At 60.5% G+C, this 20,351-nt stretch overlaps 1 protein-coding gene across 1 annotated transcript; it reads right to left on the reverse strand.

The window, feature by feature from the left end:
* Positions 1-515: 515 nt before the first annotated feature.
* On the reverse strand, positions 516-18,823 carry ADSSL1 (adenylosuccinate synthase like 1). Its single transcript, XM_008580011.1, has 15 exons — positions 18,741-18,823; positions 18,034-18,195; positions 16,939-16,993; positions 12,293-12,395; positions 8,852-8,914; positions 7,946-7,996; positions 7,473-7,539; positions 6,360-6,467; positions 6,142-6,223; positions 5,858-5,984; positions 5,117-5,271; positions 4,181-4,305; positions 3,241-3,338; positions 1,866-2,015; positions 516-1,306 (listed from the first exon to the last, which is right to left on the reverse strand). Exons 1-15 carry the CDS (start codon positions 18,821-18,823, stop codon positions 1,254-1,256), a joined length of 1,482 nt encoding a protein of 493 aa, XP_008578233.1. The 3' UTR covers positions 516-1,253.
* Between the last annotated feature and the right edge of the window lie 1,528 nt (positions 18,824-20,351).

Raw genomic sequence — 20,351 nt, forward strand, 5'->3', positions numbered from 1 at the left:
TATGGAAGAAACGATTCTTGGAAAACTCAAACAATGGTCTCTGCTTGTGCCACCACTTCCACCCCAAAGCAGATGCACTACTGAGAAGGCCCAAGAAGGAAGCGTCCCCACGTGGCCTGGGACGAGGGGGATAACAAGCAGTTGCATAAAGTGCTTCCTGTTTTTCACATCACAGGCCATGCTGGGCACTGTGTGAAGTTTGCTAACATGCCTAGAGTCACAGGCATTTCAGAATTCAGCCCGCCCACCCTGTCACCGGAGTTAGCTTCCCAGGGTGTGAGCAGCCAGCCCAGGCTGGGGTATCCCCCCAAAAGCAAGCCCAGTTGGCGCTTCAGCAGCGTGAGCATAGCTGACATGCTCAGTGCCAGAACGTCTGGCTCTCACCCCGGCAGACTTGGGGTCTCTCTGAAAGGGCACTGAAAGGGCGGTCATTTTTCACAGTTTGACCCAAATGCCGACATGTGATTTAGGGAGGCTACTCAGCGTCCAGGCGAGCACAGTAGGCTCAGTGCAGCTTTGGTCAGTTAAGAAGTAGTTTATTCAATCAAATGAAATTCACAGGGATGATGACAAAGTGTTTCCAACTTTAATGAGGGGGGATGCCAGTGGGTTCTGTCACCAGGGCAGGAAGGACAGTCCACCCTGAATCAGCCCTGGCACATCCTACCTGGTAACAGGTCTACACAGTGATTTGTTTACATGTTTCATTCTGAAAAGCATATTGAATGCACTTGGTCTTTCTTGCATGAGCTCGGTCCATTTTGTTTTCTGAGCAAACACGTGGCTTGGCTGCGTGATACCCAAAATGCAGGCGGCTCTTAGGAAGCTGCGTCATGCAGACTCTCGGGAACCGTCACCTTTGCGTGTTTAAAGCAACAAGGACAAAGTCAGAGCACAGGTCTCATGGCCACTGCCGCTCGGCGGGGTTGGATGTGTTTACTACAACATGGCTCCAACTGTACACACAACCGTGAGACAATTAGCGTGTCATAGCAGGGCTCTGTTTTGAGCACTCTGGCTCATTTTAAGTCGCAAAATTTTAAAAAATGGTCACAATGCTGGCTCCAGAAGTTTAAAGTCATTGTAGAAATCAGTGGGTTCAGCTGAAGGCTTAGACATATAAAAGTACTGAAAGTTGTTTTCATGTTTCTTTCTTTACGGTGTTGGTTGTGATGATGGCTGGGGGACGTGACTGCTGCCGCTGACGCAGGGACGGCCGCTGCTGCAGCCTGTAGGGACCAGCTCCCGCTGTGCTAAAACAGCTGGATCATCGACTCTCTTGACTTGCCGACACCGACCCATTTGACTGGAAGAACAAACGCGAGTCGTTACAGTACACGCCAGGAACAGACAGCTCAGGAGACCAAATTTTCCATAGTGTCACATCTTTTTATGTAATTCATCTGGTAAAAGGGGCTATTTTTTTCTCCAAATGGAAATATTTCCAATTTTTAAATTATAAAGGTTGGGGGGCATTAATCCATGTGCAGCAGAAAGCAGTAGCCCCCGCCCCGGAAATCGCATGCTAGACGCTGGCTATCCTGCAGGTGCACATCCCCCTGCCATGGGGAGTACGTGCACGTTCACAGAGGTGGGTATGTCCTAGAAGCCGAGAGGTGGCTGTTCCTGGCAAGGTCACTGGGGACCCACCCCCTAGCTGGGAGCAGCACCTGCCCGGGCAGCTGCCAAGGTGATGTTCTGTGATTGCACCTGTGCCAGCTCTGGGCCCCCCTCTCCTCTTGCTGTCTGATGGTCACTCGGGTGGCTTCCCTTTTGCTCACAGGCTCCGCGCTGGGATGTGGGCCCTTTGGGGCACGCAGGTTACAGGGTGCAGGGAGGAGTGGCCAGGGGCACAGGGCACCCACCTGCCACTCCCACATGATTCTCCACGAACCGGACGTAGCTCTGGGCCTGGGGGGGCAGGTCCTCCCACTTCCTGGCGCCTGTGGTGTCTGCCTTCCAGCCGGGCAGCGTATCATACTCCACCTCAACCTTCTGGAGAATCTCTTGGTTAGCTGGAGAAACACATGGGGCATGAATGGGGTCCCACAGACTTGCTCCCATCATCAGGGAAGCCAATGTTGGGCAACGCCACCCTGGGGCTGCTTGCCAAGGGACGTAGCAGAGAGGAAGTCATCGAGGGCTGGCAGGTCACTCTGTTTGGTTTTCCCACAGCAGGGAGTGAGCAGGGGATGACAGTGGGGCTCGGACACAGGCGATGAGTCCACCCTGGGCACGTGTGCACTAATTGCTCTGCTCTAACCTCCATGGTGACATCAGCTGAGGAGCTGCGAGGCCCCATGTGGATGTTCTAAGAGACTCTAGAATCCTGAAGCAGTACAGGATCCCCCCGGAGCATCAGCTCCTGAGGGCAGAGACTCCTGCTCTGAGCTGGCACACCATGACTCACAGTAGATGCCAACCCGCCCCCTACTGATGGAAGGTGCTGGAACAAGCAGCTTGGCAGTGTCTGCTTAGGGGCATGCCACATTCACCTGCCACCCTGGAGACCTGGCCACCAGGAGGAGACTTGCAGGCCTCAGCAGTGTGCCTTCTCAAAGGTCAGGGGTCAGTAGGGCCAGCAGACGCTGCCCACAAGGATGCACACGGCTCCTGAAGCCAGGTGGCACTTCTGGGTCTGCACAGGTATGCTCAGAAGGGACGAGCAGAGCAATTGGCCCACACCCCTGGAGAGGAAGCTGGTGGTGGGAGGGTCACAACGTGGCCCAGGCCCGAGGTTGAGGGGTAAGTCCAGAGGCACAGGTAACTGGGAAATCCAGGAAAATAGCATCTCCTCTGTATCATGGCCACAGAATTCCTTGTTAGGTCTTAAATAATCTACCTGGAAGGTGTGCCTCCTTAGATAGAATAGCCGTTGTTTGTATTCATGTGGACCTCTAGGTTTCCAAGAGCCATCCACGTGCGCTAACTCATGTGAGTGTCCCCACACTCCCTGGAGGGGGGCCCTTTACGCTGATGTGGGTGAAGATTCCTCAGGATCCCAGGGAAACAGCTGAGTTGGCTCCCACCTGCCAACCCAGGCCAGTCCCCCTGAGCCACTCCCTGAAGGTGCCTATGGCTGCCCTGAGCCCCACCAGACCTCCTTGGGGATGGTCGTAGGGAGAACTGTGAAGACCCTCGCCCTTTGCCTGCTGAACAGGCGGGACCTCCCCTTCATCCCTGAGAAACCCCAGGTGGCGTCTGTTCCGTCTCCAGTGAAGCCCCACCTCACTCCCGTACCTGGAAAGTAGGGAATCCTCTTCCCGTTCAGCTTGTACGAGACGCCGACTTTGATCTCGCCCAGGACATCCAAGATGTCCAGCTTGGTCAAGGCCAGCCTGTCCAAAACCAGAAGATGGAGACAAACAGGAGACATGGTCAGCAACACTGTGATTCCTTCTCGTTGGTTTTCACCCTCTTGTATCTCCTTGGTTATTTATGGTGAATGGAAAATAAAGATTAAGCGATCCCAGAAAAATGCAATGGACCAGCAGGCTCGTGAGCAGGGGCCTCTGCCGCCAGGCTGTGCCTGTCTCTGCTGCAAGTCCCTCCACCTTGATGGCCTGCTGGGTGCCCTGTTCTCACAGCCTCCACTTTTTCCTGTGCCAGCCAGTCTTTCCACCATTTCCAAACACGGTGGCCACCGCTTGCCCGCAGCTCTGGCCACATCTTCCCTCCCGTGTGGCCATGTCTGGGGCCCTAGTGCTGCCCTGTGCTAGCCAAGAGCAAGGCATCCACATCTAATTTGCTTCCTGTGCCCTGTGGCCCAGTCTGCCCAGCGCTGAGCAGGAGGGCTGACAGCTGGAAATCCTGACTAAGCCAGAGGCCCCCTAGGAGCAGCAAAGTCCTTGCACCCCACGTGGCAGGAACTCTCGATTCCGCCAGGACAGAAGTGTGGGCCCTTCTGATCTGGATTTACCTCCCACCTCTCCATGAACTAGTCTAACCTCTCCCAAGTGCCAGGACACCCTCTGCCCTTCACGGTCTAAGTCACCTTCCTGCACACATCACTAACCGAACATCCGCCTCGCCGTGGGGAAGGGGAGGAGGAACCCCACCTGGGGGACTGTGTGGCCCTGAGCCCTACATCCAGCTCCACCTGCTCCTGTGGGTGTCAGGGGAGTCAGGATGGGCAGCGGGACAGCCACATGGCAGCAAGGCTGCCAGAGGGGTTGCTTACGCGGTGAATCCGTTGACCATGTGAGCGTATCTCAGAATCATGAGGTCTAACCAGCCACAGCGCCTCTTCCTGCCCGTGGTCACCCCCCACTCATGGCCGCGGTTCTGTAGCAGGTCTCCAATCTCCTGTGGGAGAACAGAATGGTCGGCCCTCGGGCGGAAGGCCCATGCACAAGCTGCCGTGGGCACCGCGGCTGCCTGCCAGACTCTGTGCTCCCACCTTCCCTTCTCCTCCTCTTCCCAAGGTTGTCTTGACACCTGTCCCTGTGCCCCCTGCTCTCACTGGATGTGGTGTCCTCCCCTCCTGCCCTGGCTCTTGTGGCACCTGATGTCTCTCCCTGATCAGCCACAAGAGCCCATGTCCTTGCCCTGCTGAGGGTCGCAGGGTTAGGCTGGAAAAGGAAGGCCAGTGGCCTCCCGAGGACGCTGTGGCGCAGGAGCTCCCAGAAACGCTCACAAGGCTGGAGAGCTGGGAGGTGGTGGCTCTGCTTGCAGACCCAATTCTAGCTTGGCTGGGATGGAGGCCCAGGCTGGACAAGGCCTCCGAAGGACAAAGATGGCCTGACTCCCTGGGGCCCAAGAGAAGCACACAGGGTCCTCTCTGAACCAAGCTAGGTCCACGAGCTGCCACAAATCAGGGTGGCCTAAGGGGGCTGCAAGGCACGTCCATTGCTCGTGGGCCTCACCCACTTCCTGGGGGAAACAAGGTCATGCAGGTATCTGTTGCATGTGCACATATACATGCGTGATGTGAGCTCATGTGCCAATGCTATTGGAACATGCCAATCTGCAATGCCCCTTATTAATCCCCCTGCCTGCACAGTAGGAAGGGCCCTGTTGGAAGGTGGGAAGTGGCACCAGCAGGGTCCCTGCAGCCCCCACCCCATCACTGCTCACCCCAGGTGCCCCCTGTGGTCCTGAGGGGCTGGGGACTCACGTTGATCTGTTCAGTGGGGAAGGCCCCGATGCCCACGCGCGTGGTGTAGGCCTTCACCACACCATACACGTCACCTATGTTCTGGGGGGGTATGCCCAGGCCCGTGCACACGCCACCCACGGTGCAGTTGGAGGAAGTCACAAAGGGGTAGGTCCCTGCAAGACAGAATGGGTTGGGGGCTGTCTGCTACCCTTGCAGATCGCCCCAGCCCAAGGGTTTCTCTCAGCAAAGGGCAGCGGGAGCTTTGACCCCTTGTATATCCCCTCAGCGGGGGTCACCAGGCTGGTGGTCTGAGGGCCCATCCTGGGGAAGTGGCCGGATGGGGCACTGTGCGCCGGGAGGTTGCTCCCAGCTTGGACTGAGGTGGCCAGGCTGCCTCGGTGCTGAAGGGTAAAGTGGTGGCCCCTGGGGTCAGGGACAGGGGTGTAGAGACTGTCGGAAGGGCTGGCTCTAACGTGCCTCGCTGGGCTCCCCAGTCCTGGTCCTGGCCCCTCTCGCCCCAGTTCTTTCATCTCTAGCTCAGCCCTTTTCTACTCATCTGCCCTGCTGAAGTTAGGAAAACTAGGGACAATAGGATCACTTTCATGGGTGTGGGTGGCATTGTGGCCTTGGAAGGCGGCTCTGCCACACCCCCCAATGTGCTCCGTGTTTCTCAGCAGCTGGCCTGGACTTCCCTGGCAGGCCAAAAGCTCAGTGGCATGAGCGCCCTCCAGGACGGAGCCGCTTGGCCAGGGGACGTACCGAAGTCAATGTCCAGGAGGGCTGCGTTGGCGCCTTCCACGAGGATCTTCTTGGGGGGGCCGTGGAGTGCCTCGTACATAAAGTAAACACCGTCTCGGACCATGGGTCGGATCCGCTCAGCAAAGCCCTGAAAGAACCAGCAGCAGAACGAGGCCACGTCCCCGAGAAGGCGGCCAGCCCGTCGTAATGCCTGCTCGTGGTGTGCCCGTGGGTGCGCAGCAAACGTCCGATGAGACGCCAAGCCCGCCCCGCCCTTTCCCGGTGGCCCCCACGCCCTGCTCTACCTTGAGCCTTTTCAGTTGACCTTCCACGTCTATTTCTAGCGTGGGGAACATCGACTGGTGCTGGTGGGCCAGGTTCTTGAATCTGGACAGGTGACAATTATTGGGACCCTCTTATAGTCCATGCTCGGAACTGCATCCCTGCTGGACCCTCCTCGCAGCCACGGTCTCACGGCCACTGCTCCCAGTCCTCCCCCTTGGGCTGCAGACAGTTCAGGTACCTGGTGGAAAACTCGTCAAAGTCCGACAGGAGGTCGCAGATGCGGAGGCCCGTCCGGGCAGCTTTGGAAGAGTAGGTTGGTCCGATTCCCTTCTTGGTGGTGCCGATACTGAAAGACGGGGAGCAGGTGCCATGAGGACCGAGAGCCCCAACGAGCCACGGGCACCCCGCTGACCCTCGAATGGCCAGTTTTCAGGAGTGTAGGGGCTAGTGGGCGGCAGATCGTTCTGAGTCAGCCCCAGCCCTCACCCTCCCCTCGTCCCCCGGCAGTGTCCTCTGTCCTGGAACTGTCTTGTCTGCATTTCTGCTTCCACTTTCTTGCCTGGTACCAAGGTCTTTGTTCTCAGGATCCTTTAGCTGCAGCTTCCCCAGGACCAGGAGCAACGCTGTGTGCATCCTGTTGTGAGGGTGCCGTGCCCTCCTGTCTGCACCGCTGGCCCAGGCTCAGTGACTCGGGAGCTCACTCCCATGTCTGGAGCCGCAAGTGCGTGTGTGTGTGTGTGCATGTGTGAGTGTGCATGAATGAGGAGTGTATGCGTGAGTGACAGCACATGTGAGAGTGTGCACACATGCACACTTGCGCCAACGTGAGTGCACGTGTGTGTGTGCAGAGTGTGTGAGTATGTAACACGAGGCTGTCGACTCTCTGAGCCAGGACACCCATCTGCTTCCTTCCTGTGTTCCCCATACATCCAAGGTTCTAATAAATATGAGTGGACAATGGGGTGACCGTGGGCTGTGCAGGGCAGGGTCTGGTGCCATGTGAGAGGGCTGGGCAGGGCCAGTGCCCACTGCTTCGCAACCACGCCGTTTCCTGATTCTTGTGTTTCCCTGTGGCCCATGTGTGCAGCCAGGGTCAGCTCAGGATTCCAGCAGTTGTGGGGACACAATAGGTGATTGTGTGGCATGTATGCTTCTCAGGGGTCTGTGTGGCACTGGCAGCCAGCGAGGGTGGTGTGTGACCCCCGAGAGTGGTGGACTCATTTGGGGCTTCAGTGCTGTACCCTGGTATTTCAATGGACGCTATGTCCCCCTCCACATCACGCCCTGGCCCAGATGTGCCCTGGTGGGACTGGAAAGCTAGCAGCAGAGGAGGCGTGTGTGACCGACTTACTTTTTCCCCTCCTGAGCTTGCCGCTGCACTTCCTGAAGTCCGTCCACCGCCTGGTGGAAATCAAACACTGCGGGGCCAGGCGACGGCGCCAGAGAGCCAGAGAGAAGCAGAGGACAGAGGTTTGCACGGGGGCCTGGCCTGCCACATGCCCGTGTCTCCCGGGGAGGGGGTGGTCGAGGTTTGGAAGAGGACAAACTGGGGTGTGACCATCAGAGTCCCGAATCTCAGTCTCCGCTCTGCACTGACTTGTGTGACCGTGAGTCTCCCCGAGCCTCAGTTTCTCCATCTGAAAATGGTGCTAGTGATCCCCGACCCAGCCTCCACCTCGAAGCTCTTTTAAAAGCAGGAACAAAGAAGGCCTCCATGTTCCCTGAGCTCAGGTGGCCGTGGAGGAGGAGTGGCCGGCTGGCCACGGTGGGGTAGTGGCGGGGGCGTCCCCTATACTCCCTTGTCCCCACCAGTGTGGAACCTACCAAGGTGTGCTCGGTCAGAGATGATGAGCCTCTTCTCCCAGTCCTTCAGACCTACGGGGACACGGTGCACAGGTGAGTCAGTCTTCACAGGTGTGCAGCACCTCACAGGTAAGATGGGTCAAAATTGGGCCAACTCGCTCAACTCCCATCGAGGTAGGGACGGCGGAGGCCGGGAGGGTCACCACTGGTGCACAGCAGGCCGCGGGCCCTCCCCTCATAGCTTTTCCTTTGCTGAGGCTCCTGGACCCTCACCCCTAGGACATCCACCCACGTGTCCCCAGGCTTGTATCTACCTGCTGCAGGCTTGGCAGCTGGGGGCTGGTCTGAGTGCCTGGCCTTTCTTCCTGACCACGGCCACTCTGAAGGTGACCTGTCCCCCTCGGGGCCTACGTCTGCATCCTCCAGTACCCATGTCCTCAGGATTGGATTCTACTTGCTCTCGTCATGCCTGCCCTGAACTTGAGCCCCGAGGCTGAGGCTCTACAGACCCTCTGGAGTGCACCTGCCCCACCTGCAGACAACCCATCCCAGGGTCTGACTTGCCTGCACCTCTGGCCTGTTGTCTCGGTCACTGCTGCCTGCCTGTGTGCCTAGCAGATGCCCTGCTGAGCCCCAGGAAGCACATTCTTCCCTGCAGGCAGGGTGGACCTTGTGATCCCCAACCCCAGCTGGACATCAGGGTCCTCTGGGGAGTTTGCTCAGATTCCGGGTCCCTGGGAGGTCCACAGAATCCCTGAATCTTAGTCTCCAGGTATCGCCGGGTCCCATGATACTGGGGCAACCTCTAGGCTGCCCAGCTCACTGCTTCCCAGGCGAGGACCCTGCTTTCCCAGGAGCCACCCCGCCCGTCCCTCGCTGCAGGACCCCTGGCGAGGTGCCTGCCAGCACGGGGGTGCGGGGACCCACCTTTCTTTTCGTTCTTCTCGGCTTCCTCAAACAAGCCCGGGAGGTGGATGACCACTCCGTTTCCTGCAACACATGGACACAAGGGACCGGATTGCCCCAGAGACACTCGGAAACTTGTATTTGAAACAGCATCAACTGGTACACCCATGCTCACAGCAGAGCTATTGGCAGTAGCCGAGAGGCGGCAGCAGCCCCGGACAGACAAACGCACCAGCAGCCTGTCTGTCTGTCCGTGCGATGCAATGTCACTCAGCCTCAGAAAGGAAGAAGTTCTGACACACGCCGCAACATGGGGGAAGCTTGAGGACGTTATACGAAGTGGGACAGGCCGGTCACAGAAGGACAAATGTCGTGTGATTCCACGTCATCAGGTACTTATAGTGGTCAGAGTCGTGGAAAGCGGAGTGGTGGGTGCCGGGAGCTGGGGGGAGGGGAGCTGCTGTGTCATGTTTGGGAGTCAGTTTGGGAGACGGACGGTGGTGAGGACCGCGCCCGGAATCGCGACCCGAAGCAGCTGAAAACTTATGTCCACACGGGACCCACGCGCAGATGTTCACGGTGGCTTTGTTCACAGCTGCCCAAACCTGGAAGCCACCAGGATGCCCCGCGGTGGGTGAGGGGTGGACTGCGGGGCGTCCAGATGATGGACGGCTGCTCAGCACTAAAAACAACGGGCTATCAGGCTATGAGGACACGGGGAGAAGCCAGCCTGAGAAAGCTCGCCCTGTGATGCCAGCCGGGTGGCACTCGGGAAAAGCCAGGAGTGTGAGGACAGTGAAAGGTCAGTGGTGGCCAGGGGCTGGGGGACAGAGGGTGACTAGGTGGAGCACAGAGGATTTGCAGGGCAGTGGAACTGTTTTGTGTGAAACCGTGGTGGTGGATATGTGTCATTGCACATTGGACCAAACCCACAGGACCTTCAACACCAAGAGTGAACCTGACCGTTAGCTGTGGCCTCTGGGTGATGAGAACGTGTCACTGCAGGTTCATCACTACAACCATGTCCCCTCTGCGGGGCGCTGCTGATGACGGGGGAAGCGGGGGGAGAGCAGGGGCATGTGGGGACTCTGTACCTTCCTCTCAATTTTTCTGTAAACCTACAACTGCTCTAAAAAATAAAGTTTATTAAAAACTAAAAAAAAAAAGGTAAAGCAGTAAATCTTACATTTTTGTATGTTTTACCACAATAAAAAAATGGTAAAGACAAAATCCAGACCCAGCATGGACACACTGGCAGACGGGGCACGGGCTAGCGGTGGCTGGGGCCGGGCGGGAGCGGGGCTCCCAGCGAGCGGCACGCGGGGACGTTTGGGGTCTATGTTCTAAAGCTGCACTGCGGTGGAGGTTGACAACTGTACCTGTACAGTGGGTGAATATTACGGCTTGTGAGTCACACCTCCGTAAAGCCGTTAGGTTTTCTTAGAACGGCATGAAAGTGGGAAGCAGGAGTTGTGGGGAAGTGCAGTCCCCGCGGGTCCCAGGGCCCGAGCAGCACGTCCAGGGAGCTGTGCTTTTCCTGTCTGTCTGTGTAAAACCGAAGTGGGATCCACACAGAAGTTCCACACGGGCAGAGACTGAGGCCCAGAGAGGGAAGGTGACTCGCCCGAGGTCACCCAGTGCACGGGCGTGGGGTCCAGGCTAGAGCGAGCTTGAACTCAAGCCCTTTCCTCTAAGACGGAGCTCTGCGGAGACCACCTGCTGCCCCCGAGAGGACCCCGTCTCCCTCCACCAGTCCCCACCTTGGCTGGCCACGACACAGGCTTGGCCGAGGGAGATGAGACATCAGTCCAAATGGGAGTGACCCAGAGACCATGCAAGCCACAGACAACACAAAAGGTCACCTAAATGCCATAGCATCCTGAAATAACCACGCGGCAGAAGCCTGGGAGTGTCGCAAGCTGAGGGGCCACTGCCTGCATTCTGCCACATTCTGCCCCTTCTGAAGTCAGCTTTTGCAGGGCACCATCGGGACCGCCGGCTGCCCAGCCAGCCCTCACTGATGCTCCCTGGTGAGAGCCCAGCCTGGGCTCCGGTGGCTGACCTGGCCTCGGAGACTGGGCAGAGGGCCCTCCCAGTCAAGCCAGGCCTCCTTGGCCTTGGTTCCTGTCAAGTGGGGCCCAGGGCTCAGCAGAACAAGGCTGGTCGCTGGAGAAGTCCTCACGGTATCCTCCGCTCCTTGCACTGGGCCAGACCCTGTGCCATGTGCTGGGCACAAACCTGAAGCCCCTGTACCCTCTCCTTCCTGATGGGGGTGCGGTGGGGTGGGGGTCTGATGAGTCACAAGCATGGCCTTGCTACAGTCATGGAAGGAGCCGGAAGGAAAATACAAAAAGGGGCCTGGCCCGGGGACTAGGAAAAGCTTCTCTGAGCCAGGGGTCTTGGGCTGAGAGCTGAGGCCAGTACGGGCAGGGGAGCCTCATGACCGAGTGAGGGAGAGACAGAGAGAGCCTTGAAATCCTGGAGGCCACTGCAGCGAGGTCAACAGGGAGAGGCCGTGCTGGGAGGGAAGCGAGGCCGTCCCTCTGCAGCGTGGATTGGAGCGGGGCCAGGAATGAGGGAGGCCTGCCTGGCACTGGAGCAGCAGCCCAGGCCAGGGGACAGCACATGGCCAGGCGGGGTCAGGAAAGCACAGCCTTTGTCCCCATGGACTCAGCCTCTATGCAGAGGAAGCCAGGCCTGTCACACACACACACCTGCACACGTGCAGACAGACTTGTGGACACACACACCTGCACCCGTGCAGACAGACTTGTGGACACACATACCTGCACACGTGCATACAGACTTGTGCACACACACACACCTACACGCATGCATACGGACTTGTGCACACATACACACCTGCACACGTGCATACGGACTTGTGCACACACACACCTGCACACGTGCATACGGACTTGTGCACACATACACGCCTGCACACATGCATAGGGACTTGTGCACACACACACCTGCACACGTGCATACAGACTTGTGTACACATACACACCTGCACATGTGCATACGGACTTGTGCACACACACACACACACACACACACAGGGAGTCTGAGCACTCAGCAGAGCCTCCTGCCCTCACCCCCCCTGCAGAGACCCATGGCCCAGGCTGGGGCCGGCGTCCTGGCTCTGCATGGCTGAGGACAGGCTCCCAGGTCAGCCACTGTGGCTCCTGCATGGAGGATGAGACCTGCCCCTCTCTGCATTAACTCTGTGTCCTCTCAGGTCTGTCCCCAGCCCAGGCCAAGGTCCATGGTGGCACAGGTTATTCTTGTGCAGTGCCTGGGTGGGCAGGTGGGGCCGAGGTCCAGCCCAGGCTCCTCCTGCCTCAGGGGGCTTCTTGTCATCATCCAAGCTGGTGATGCTCCCTCCCCTGCACATTGGGCTCCTGGACTGGTGACATGCAGGGTCAGGTCTGGGCAGACTTGGGGGGGCAGGGCACTCACCAATGAAGGACACGGCCTTGGTGTTGATGATGCCACTGGGCAGCAGGTGGAAGTCGTACTCCTTGCCGTCCACCACCACGGTGTGCCCAGCATTGTTGCCACCCTGGGAACAGAAACCTGGCTGAGCTGATGGTGCCCGGGTGTTGAGGACCCCCAGGACCTGAGCCGACTCACTCCAGGGCCAGCTCCAAAGGCAGGTGTACAGGGGCCTCTTTTGCCCCTGTGGGCACAGGAGACTCTCAAGTGCCATCCAGTGGTTGGACTTGTGGAGTCTGGTTCAGGGGTCAGCACTGATGTGTGTCTGGAGAGGGCTGGGTTAGTGCCGTGCTCCTCAGATGGGGACTGGGTTGGGGATCGTCTGGTTCAGGCTGGTGCCAGCCCCTTCTGGAGGTGGCTCAGTGCAGATCCCTGCAGCCATGGACTTGCTAAGAGCCTCGCATCCCCACTTAGGTTCCCTCCTCTGATGCAGGAACGAGGGGGCCCAACTCTTCTGAAAAGCACAGACTCAGGCCCCCACAGCTCAACCTGCCCCGGTCCCCTTCAGCAGAGACCCCTCCCTTTGGGCCAGCACCTCCCATTTAAAAATAAAAAAGAAAAAGCAATTCTGAGGCCAGCCCTGTTCTGGGGAATACCCAGCGACAGGCGCCCTTCTTTTTTGGAATGCATGTTGATGGTGGGCTGTAGGCTGGCTGGGGTGCAGGTTCCAGCCCCCTCTCCCCACTACCCAAGTGCTCCACCAACCTGGACTCTACTTACTCAGGCTCCGCAAAGGGCTCGTAACATTGGCCTCTTGTGCGGGCAGAGGTCAGGGGATAAAACAGAGGGGCCCCATTGGGGCAGGGTAATTACCAAAGCTCTGCTGCCTGTGACATGGGTGGCCTGTCACCACCCCTGGGGGTCTGCTCAGTGGGGCCGAGGTCCAGCGGGTGAGCCCCACCTGCCCCACCTTCTGCTCTTGTGGGGCAGGCAGGAGAGCTCACACCCCGTGCACACGTTTGCTGGCCTAGGGAGCAGCAGTGCCTCTCCTCTCCCATAATGGCCCGTTGCCCTGAGGCTAAGCCCTGCACGGACGGCATGTGGTGCCTTTTGGGGGTTTTCCTGCCACCACTGTAGACCAGCGTGGGCCAGGCGGGCAGAGCCAGAAGGAAGCCCCTGCAGAAGCCCGCCCGGACTCCAGTCCCACTTCCCGTCACTAGATGGCACTGCGCGCCCCCCCCATCCTCCAGCCCCACCTGGGGTGAGCAGGCCTCTGGGGGAGGGACGCTTGCTGATGCCCAGCACCACGGACTACACTGTGGCCTCCCCTTCTGGTCCTGACCCTTGCTGGGCCCACTTCGTCCCCAGGACCCTGGCCCCAAGGCCCTTCTCCCAGCCACACCCCACTGCTCTCTGCCTTGCTCTGGGGGCAAGGGCTCCCCTCCCCCAACAAGGCCAGGCAGCATGGGCTCCACATATCCTTTCCTCACCCACCCCAGGCAGGACCCTCCATGATGGTGGCCCCCGTCCCCCAACCCCTCCTCACACAAGCACTTGTTCCCACATGAGATTTACAGCTCGCCCAGCCCCTCCACTGACATAGCCTGGTGGCTGGTGAGATGGCACCCAGGGGCAGGCAGCCCAGGTACAGGGAGAGGCAGATGCTGGAGACCCCGGCCAGGGGCTTTCCCTTCTGCCACCTCACTTCATGCATCCACAAATTAGACAGCGGGGCTGGAGCCCTAGGACATCTTCCCACTGTCCTGCCCTCTCCTGCCTCCAAGCCCCGACTTCTGCAACACCTGCCACACTGGGCCCAGCTCCTGTGATCTTTGCCAGCTGTCTGAGATGGTCCCTGCTGGAAACCACTCAGGACGAGGTCCCTAAACAACTGTTACGTTTTTAAAATGCACACGTGAAGGTCTGTCCCTGAAGCTTCTGAAACATGATTTGAAGAAGTTGAACGGCCGGTGACAGTGCCAGGAGGGTGGAACCACAGCAGCAGCCTCCCCCAGCTTGGTCCCAACCCATCTCCAACTCAGACTCCTGAGAGTCACCACGGTCCAGGTGTGGCTCAGCCCCTGCCACCATGCCTATCACATAGTCTCTCCAGGAGTCGCCCCTGCCAGTGTGGCCTGAGCCAGCACTGGGAGACCTCAGGTGGCTGGAGTCTGAACTGACTCAGATCCTGTGAGCAAATGATAGTGGAGACCACGGGGCTGCCTGGCAGGGAGCAGATGGGGATGGTGAGCACGCAGCGGGGCCAGAAGCCACAGAGGTGCCACGGTAGGCACAGGCAGGGCTGAGAGGTGAACCAGGTGGGCCACTATGTAAGGCAGGCATTGGGGATGGGACCCCAGTGGGGGCTGCTGGGAGGGAAGGGAGATGAAGGAGGCCTGGTGGGCAGGGTGGACGGGTGGTCTGCACGTGCCCTCACGGGTTCTCAGAGCTGATGGGCACCCCGTGCAGGAGGAAGTGGGGGCCAAGGGGGATATCTCAGCCTGACACTAGACTGCCTGTGGAGCTAGCAGACAGCTGGGTCCCACCCCAGGCATGCGGTGTCAGTCTCTCAGGACAGGGACAGGCCCATGAGTGACTCTGATGGGCCCCGGGTTTGGAGGTCTCTGTGGCCTCCTGGAGACCCCCTTCCTTGGTCTGCCCATGCCTGGGTACACGTGCAGTAACCCCCTTACATGCGCTCACAAAGCATTTCATGCCCATAGTCATGCCTGCCACCTTTCGGGGGAGGGTGCTGTCAGGGGGTGAGGTCTCCATGGACAGATGGGGAAACCGAGAGAAGAGAGTTTTACAGCACAGCCCCGACTGGAGTGCCCTCCCTCATATGCAGGCCTCCAGGGACAAGGTGGCCAAGTGGGGTTTGCCATGACCAGGGGCCAGATGCCCTGGGGGTGCCCTTCCTCCCCTTCCCGCCTCTCCCAGTGTCCAGGGCCAACGTCGGCTGGCCTGAGGACACATACACTGAGCTGCTGAGGCCAAGCACACTCCCGTCTTTGTTGGGGGCAAACACGGGAACCTAGGAACAGATGCAGGCCTGCCGTGGGCTAGTGGACGTCAGATGACCCCAGGGCCCGTGCCAGCTCAGGGCCTTATGCCAAATGTAGGGCCCAGGTGCAGGCCGTGGTCCACTCCCAGGGGGCATGAGCCAGCCTGGGATGCTGAGCCTGGAGACTGCTGACCCGCAGGGGCACCCAGCAGCCCTGTGGAGTCCAGGATGACAGAGTCCCTGGAGTCCCCAGAGAGACCCAGTCTGTCCGTCCCCCACCCAGTGGGGTCCGGGAATGTCAGGCCACCCAGGGGCAGGTGATGAGACTGGGGAACAGAATCCCCCTGCCCTTCCTTCCCCTTCAGCCTGGGGTTCCCACAGCAAAGGACAACCAAGGACAGCCGTGCAAAGGGTGCACCGTGGGGTGGCAGTGTTAGGACCTGCCCAGCACAGCTGGCCCCAGGTTGCAGCCTGGTCTGGAAACCATTTGGAGAGGGAAGGCTGCCAGGGTCGTGGTGAGGACGAGGCAGAGCCACATGAGACCACCAGTCCAGGTCCACCTGGCTGCGCGCAGCTTCCCCCTCCGGGTGGGCGGGTGCTGGAGGGCGCCGTGCTGGTGCGCTGCATGGTGAGCAGACAGCATCCTCCCCCAAGGCCACCTGCCAGCTCTCACAGGTCCACGTCGGCCCCCAGGCCCTGAGGAAAGCCCTGTGTCAGGCCAGGCTGCTCTGGGGGGTTCGGAGGTGGGAACACCTTAGAGCTTAGTCTCAACGATTCCTCAATAACTGGATGAGTTGGGGCCACCCCAATGGGGGGACTGGCCGGGTCAGGCCAAGTGCTGAGCACAGAGGCCAGGAACTAGGCCCACAGCCCTGAGGGGCCCTGCCCTGATGTGGGAAACGCCAGGACCAGACCCAGGCGGGTGCCCTGCTCAGTCCTCATCCCCCCTGGAGATCCACAGAGGCCTTAATGCTGGGGCTGGCCCTGGCTGCAGGTGGACGCCAGGCCCCTCGGCACGGCCTCTGAGGCCCCATCTGCTGCCCTCCAGGGCTTGCCCCCCGCAGGTGCACCTGCGCCTCCCCCAGCCCGGAGTCCCCCCCTCCTGTCCTCCTTCCTCAGCCCCAACCCTCCCTTGGGATGGATCGACTCCCGCAGGAGGCCTCTCGGGGCTGCCTGTCCCAGGCTGCCCGGCCCTGCGTCCTGCCCTTCCATTGGTGTCTGTGACTGAGTCCTCACCACCCTCCTTCTGATGCTAAGCCCCCTGGGCAGCGGCCCCTACCACATCCTTCCTGCCACTCAGGAGCACGTGACCGATGGTGTGCGTGCTTCTCAGGACCGTCCCTGCCCAGGCACCACTGTGATGACACACATCCCGGGCTTGTCCCACCTGCCCCTCCATCCAGCCCTCGGCTGCCCTCCCTGTCTGCTGCGGAAAGCAGAGCCAAGGCAGCTGAGCTCAGGGAAGGCCGTGGCCCGTCCACCCTTCGGCCACGACTCTGGGTCCTCCAGGGGCTGCAGGGAGTCCTGCGTTTACCTAGGGAGCCCACTGTGGTGCCACACCACACACGCGAGCTCTCTTGGATGGTCACCCATGTGGCACATCACACAACTCCACAGGCGCCATCACACAGCTGTGGCGTGAATGGTGGCAGACTTATGGGCACACTATGCTGCCCTTCACCGTCTGCCAGTCACGAGACGACAGATCAGAGCAGACCTCCCTGTGACAGAGAAGACAGGATGACAGACGGCTCAGAGCACCTGCCTTGAGTGACCTGCACCCCGAGAGGCTCAGACCAGGCCAGGGCCTGGGGCCAGAGACGTCCGAGGAGCCCTGGGCATGACACCACCACCAGGCCTATGAGGCTCCACCTGCCTCCAGGTGCCTCCCAAGTTTCCTCCCTTTGTGGGATCCTCAGGTCGGGGCACAGCTCTGGGCACCCTGTGGACATCCCTGACAGCTGCTGCCCTGGGGGAGGAGAGCTTAAGAGAGGGGGCTCTCTCCCCCCTGGACAAATAAAGAGGGACCAAGGCCAAGCCAGATTCCACTCAGTAATCTGACTCAGCCCTGACCCCTGCGTCATCTCTACGGGCGTCTGGCTGGCCCACCCCCCTCGAGGTCAGGGAAGGTGAGGCCCTGAGGACAGCCTTGGCCTCCCTGGGGCTGGGGGCCCATGCCCAGTAGGGACACCCTCTCCCTGGGCTACCTGTCCCCAGACAGAATGTAGACACCCCCTAACCCCCGCCCCACACTGTCCCACCTCCTTCCTGGCACACCAATGCTCTGGCAGCCTTGAGTCCCAAACCCACGTCTAGATGCTCTTCTTTGAGCCGCCCCACCCGCCCTCCGGACTATCTGAGCAGAGGCCCTTCCATCGGCACAGGCTCTGTCACACCCCAGCTGTCAGCTCTGCAGCGCCCCTGAGCCGAGCAGCAGCCCTCAAGCTGCAGCAGAGAAGCCTGCGGCTGGACGTGGCCCAGCTGTGGCCCAGCAAGCCCCTTCCAGGACAGACCCTGCTCCCAACAGCTGAGGCACCTGATGGGCCTGGGGCTGGGAACAGAGGCCCTGAGAGGCCCTCCCAGGCCCCTCCTCACCTTCTCTGGTTCAGCTTTGCTCCCGTTGCCACCTCTCCTGATGCTGACCTTTACCCCAAACTCCCCAGCCTTTCCTGCCCTACCCAGGCTGCCCATCTAGGAGGCCTGTGTGGACCACCACACCACCTGCAGTACATCTCTGGGGGTCCCTCTTCAGTCCTCCCACCATTCTGGCCCCTCCTGGGCCTTAAGGACCCTGCGCTTGCAGACCGTATGGGCAATCCACATGGGCAGGCCACCATGGCCTCCCGCCTTTGACCAGTGGCTTCTCTGGGCCTCTTCTCTCCCGGCCTGCAGCAGGTAGCCACGTCTCACTCTGGCCTGGCATCTGTGGGCACCGGGAAAGGCAAGGGGTGGGCTCAGCTGACTCAGCACCACCTCTCAATGCCCGGGGACTCTGTCTCCTTGGAGGCTGCCAGGGGAAGGCTGTGCGTGTGCGCTTGTGAGTGTGCATGTGTGCACTGGGGGCCATGCTGAGGGGCAGGGGGCTAGCTCCTGAGGCCTTTGTCCCCACCTCCTCATCTCTAGGGTTGTGGCTCCTACTCCCCCAGCAGCTCTCACTGGCACCTCTCCCAGTCCCTGGCTGAGCCGCTGGCCACCGCCATGCCACCTCCCTAGTCCAGCTTCCTACTCAGGCTTGGGAGGCCAGGACAGTGCGGGAGCTGTTTGCATCTCTGCCTCCTGGATGGTGAGCAACTCGGGGCAGGGACCGGCTCTTCCGCCTCTGTGTCCACTCCCGCCCTGGCATGGGGCTGGAGAGCAAGTGAGAGGGGCAGGGGGCTCCCCGAGGGCTCCCTGGAGGCTTCGAGGCTCCTGCACCCGGCCTGCCCGTGGCCACGGTGAGCGGGAGGCCTGACCTCTTGCACCTGGTACCTGACAGTGGGTTGTACCACGACCGTGCCTAGCACAGAGGCACTCGGGACCCCCAGTGTGGGGAGGTCCTGGAGTTCGCCCATGTCCGTGGTGCTTCCCTTCCTGCGGGATCTGCTCCTATCTGCCGCCCAGGACAGAAGCTCCCACGACGACAGGGCGCTCCCCTGGAGCCACTGCTCAGCGACCGATGCCATCAGTGGGTGCAGAGGTGGTGGGGAGCCCTGCTTCTGGAAGCAACAGCGGCATTACCGGTCCAAGGCAGCAGCCTGGAGCAGAGGCAAAGCATTTCCTTATCCTCCCCTTGGAGAGCGCTCCCAGAGCATCCACAAGCCACAGGACATGGCCCTCAGCCTGGTGCTGCCACACCTCAGAGGACACAGCGGGAACGCCTGCGATCTCATGCCCCACCGCCAGCCTGGGGCAGCTGGCCCTTCCCGAAGGGCAACCCCTGCTGGACACCAGCCCCGGCTGCAGCTGGAGGCGCGGACAGTCAATGGGTTCACGCAGGAAACCTGGAGAAAGCCACGTGCACAGCCGTTTGCCGAGCACGGTCAGGCACAGAGAGCCCCAGGGCCCGTGGCGGGCACTACAGCAGGAAGGGGGCGGATTTTGAATCCTGACCAGGGTGTGCAGGAGCCTCGCAGTCCTGGGCAGGGAACCCAAGGCACTGAGAGGAAGGTAACGTGGGGGTGGAGGGAGGGGCTGGGGGTCTCCGGGCTGGGGGCAGGTGCAGCAGGGGAGACCGTGGCTGAGACGTGCAGCCAGGGAGCGGGCCCGCGGGGGCCTGTCTGAGGGGTGGGCAGCCGGACATGGGGCCGGCGGACACAGAGAGGAAGCCCAGGAGGAGGTGCTGGGCCTCCTAGGAGGTGGGAAGGGGTTGCTCAGGGCCCTAATGTCCACAGAGGAGGGACAGCACAGGACCCGCAGAGAGAGGAGGTGGCTGGGATGTGGCCACAGGGCCGGGAGGCAGACCTGGCTCAGGAGAGACTTAGCCCAGAGCGGAAAGAGGAGTGGGGGCCAGACGAGGAGGCAGGTGGAGCTGTGGGCGAGGGGGCACGGGCACAGCCCCTAACAGACCCAGAGCAGCCTGGGGTAGAGGAGGGGGCTGCTGGGGGCGTGGGCAGGAGGTATGGGGGAATGCACAGGGACACGCGACCGGGGTTCAGCAAGGGAAAGGGAGGCTGCCTGGGAAACAGGTTCCAGAGGCAAAGAAACGCGGCAGCTGGGACCCATGGCTGGAGACTCTGGAAGGAGAGGAAGCCCTTGGGGGCTTCAGGGTGCACTCTGACCTCTGGCCTCAAACGATCGGACGGGAAGGGAACGGCCCCAGACCACCTCTGGGCAGGGGCGACGTCAGAGTCCAGAGTGAGCACACTAGCGACTTGCGACAAGGGCTTGGGAGCTGAACCTCAAGTGACTGCCCTGCTGGTATTGACGGCTAGAAGCAGGCAGGGCCACAGCCTTGCCACCCAGAGGCCAGGGCTGCAGTGGGGGAACAGCCCCAGGCCAAATAACAGGCCGGGTGACCCATCAGGGGCTGAGGAAACTGGCAGGCTGGGCAGCAGAGTGGCAGGTCACTGAGCCGGCAGCTGCTGACCCTCCAGGCAGCCA

Source organism: Galeopterus variegatus, unplaced genomic scaffold (assembly GCF_000696425.1).
Source record: "Galeopterus variegatus unplaced genomic scaffold, G_variegatus-3.0.2 Scaffold2001, whole genome shotgun sequence".
NCBI lineage: Eukaryota > Metazoa > Chordata > Mammalia > Dermoptera > Cynocephalidae > Galeopterus > Galeopterus variegatus.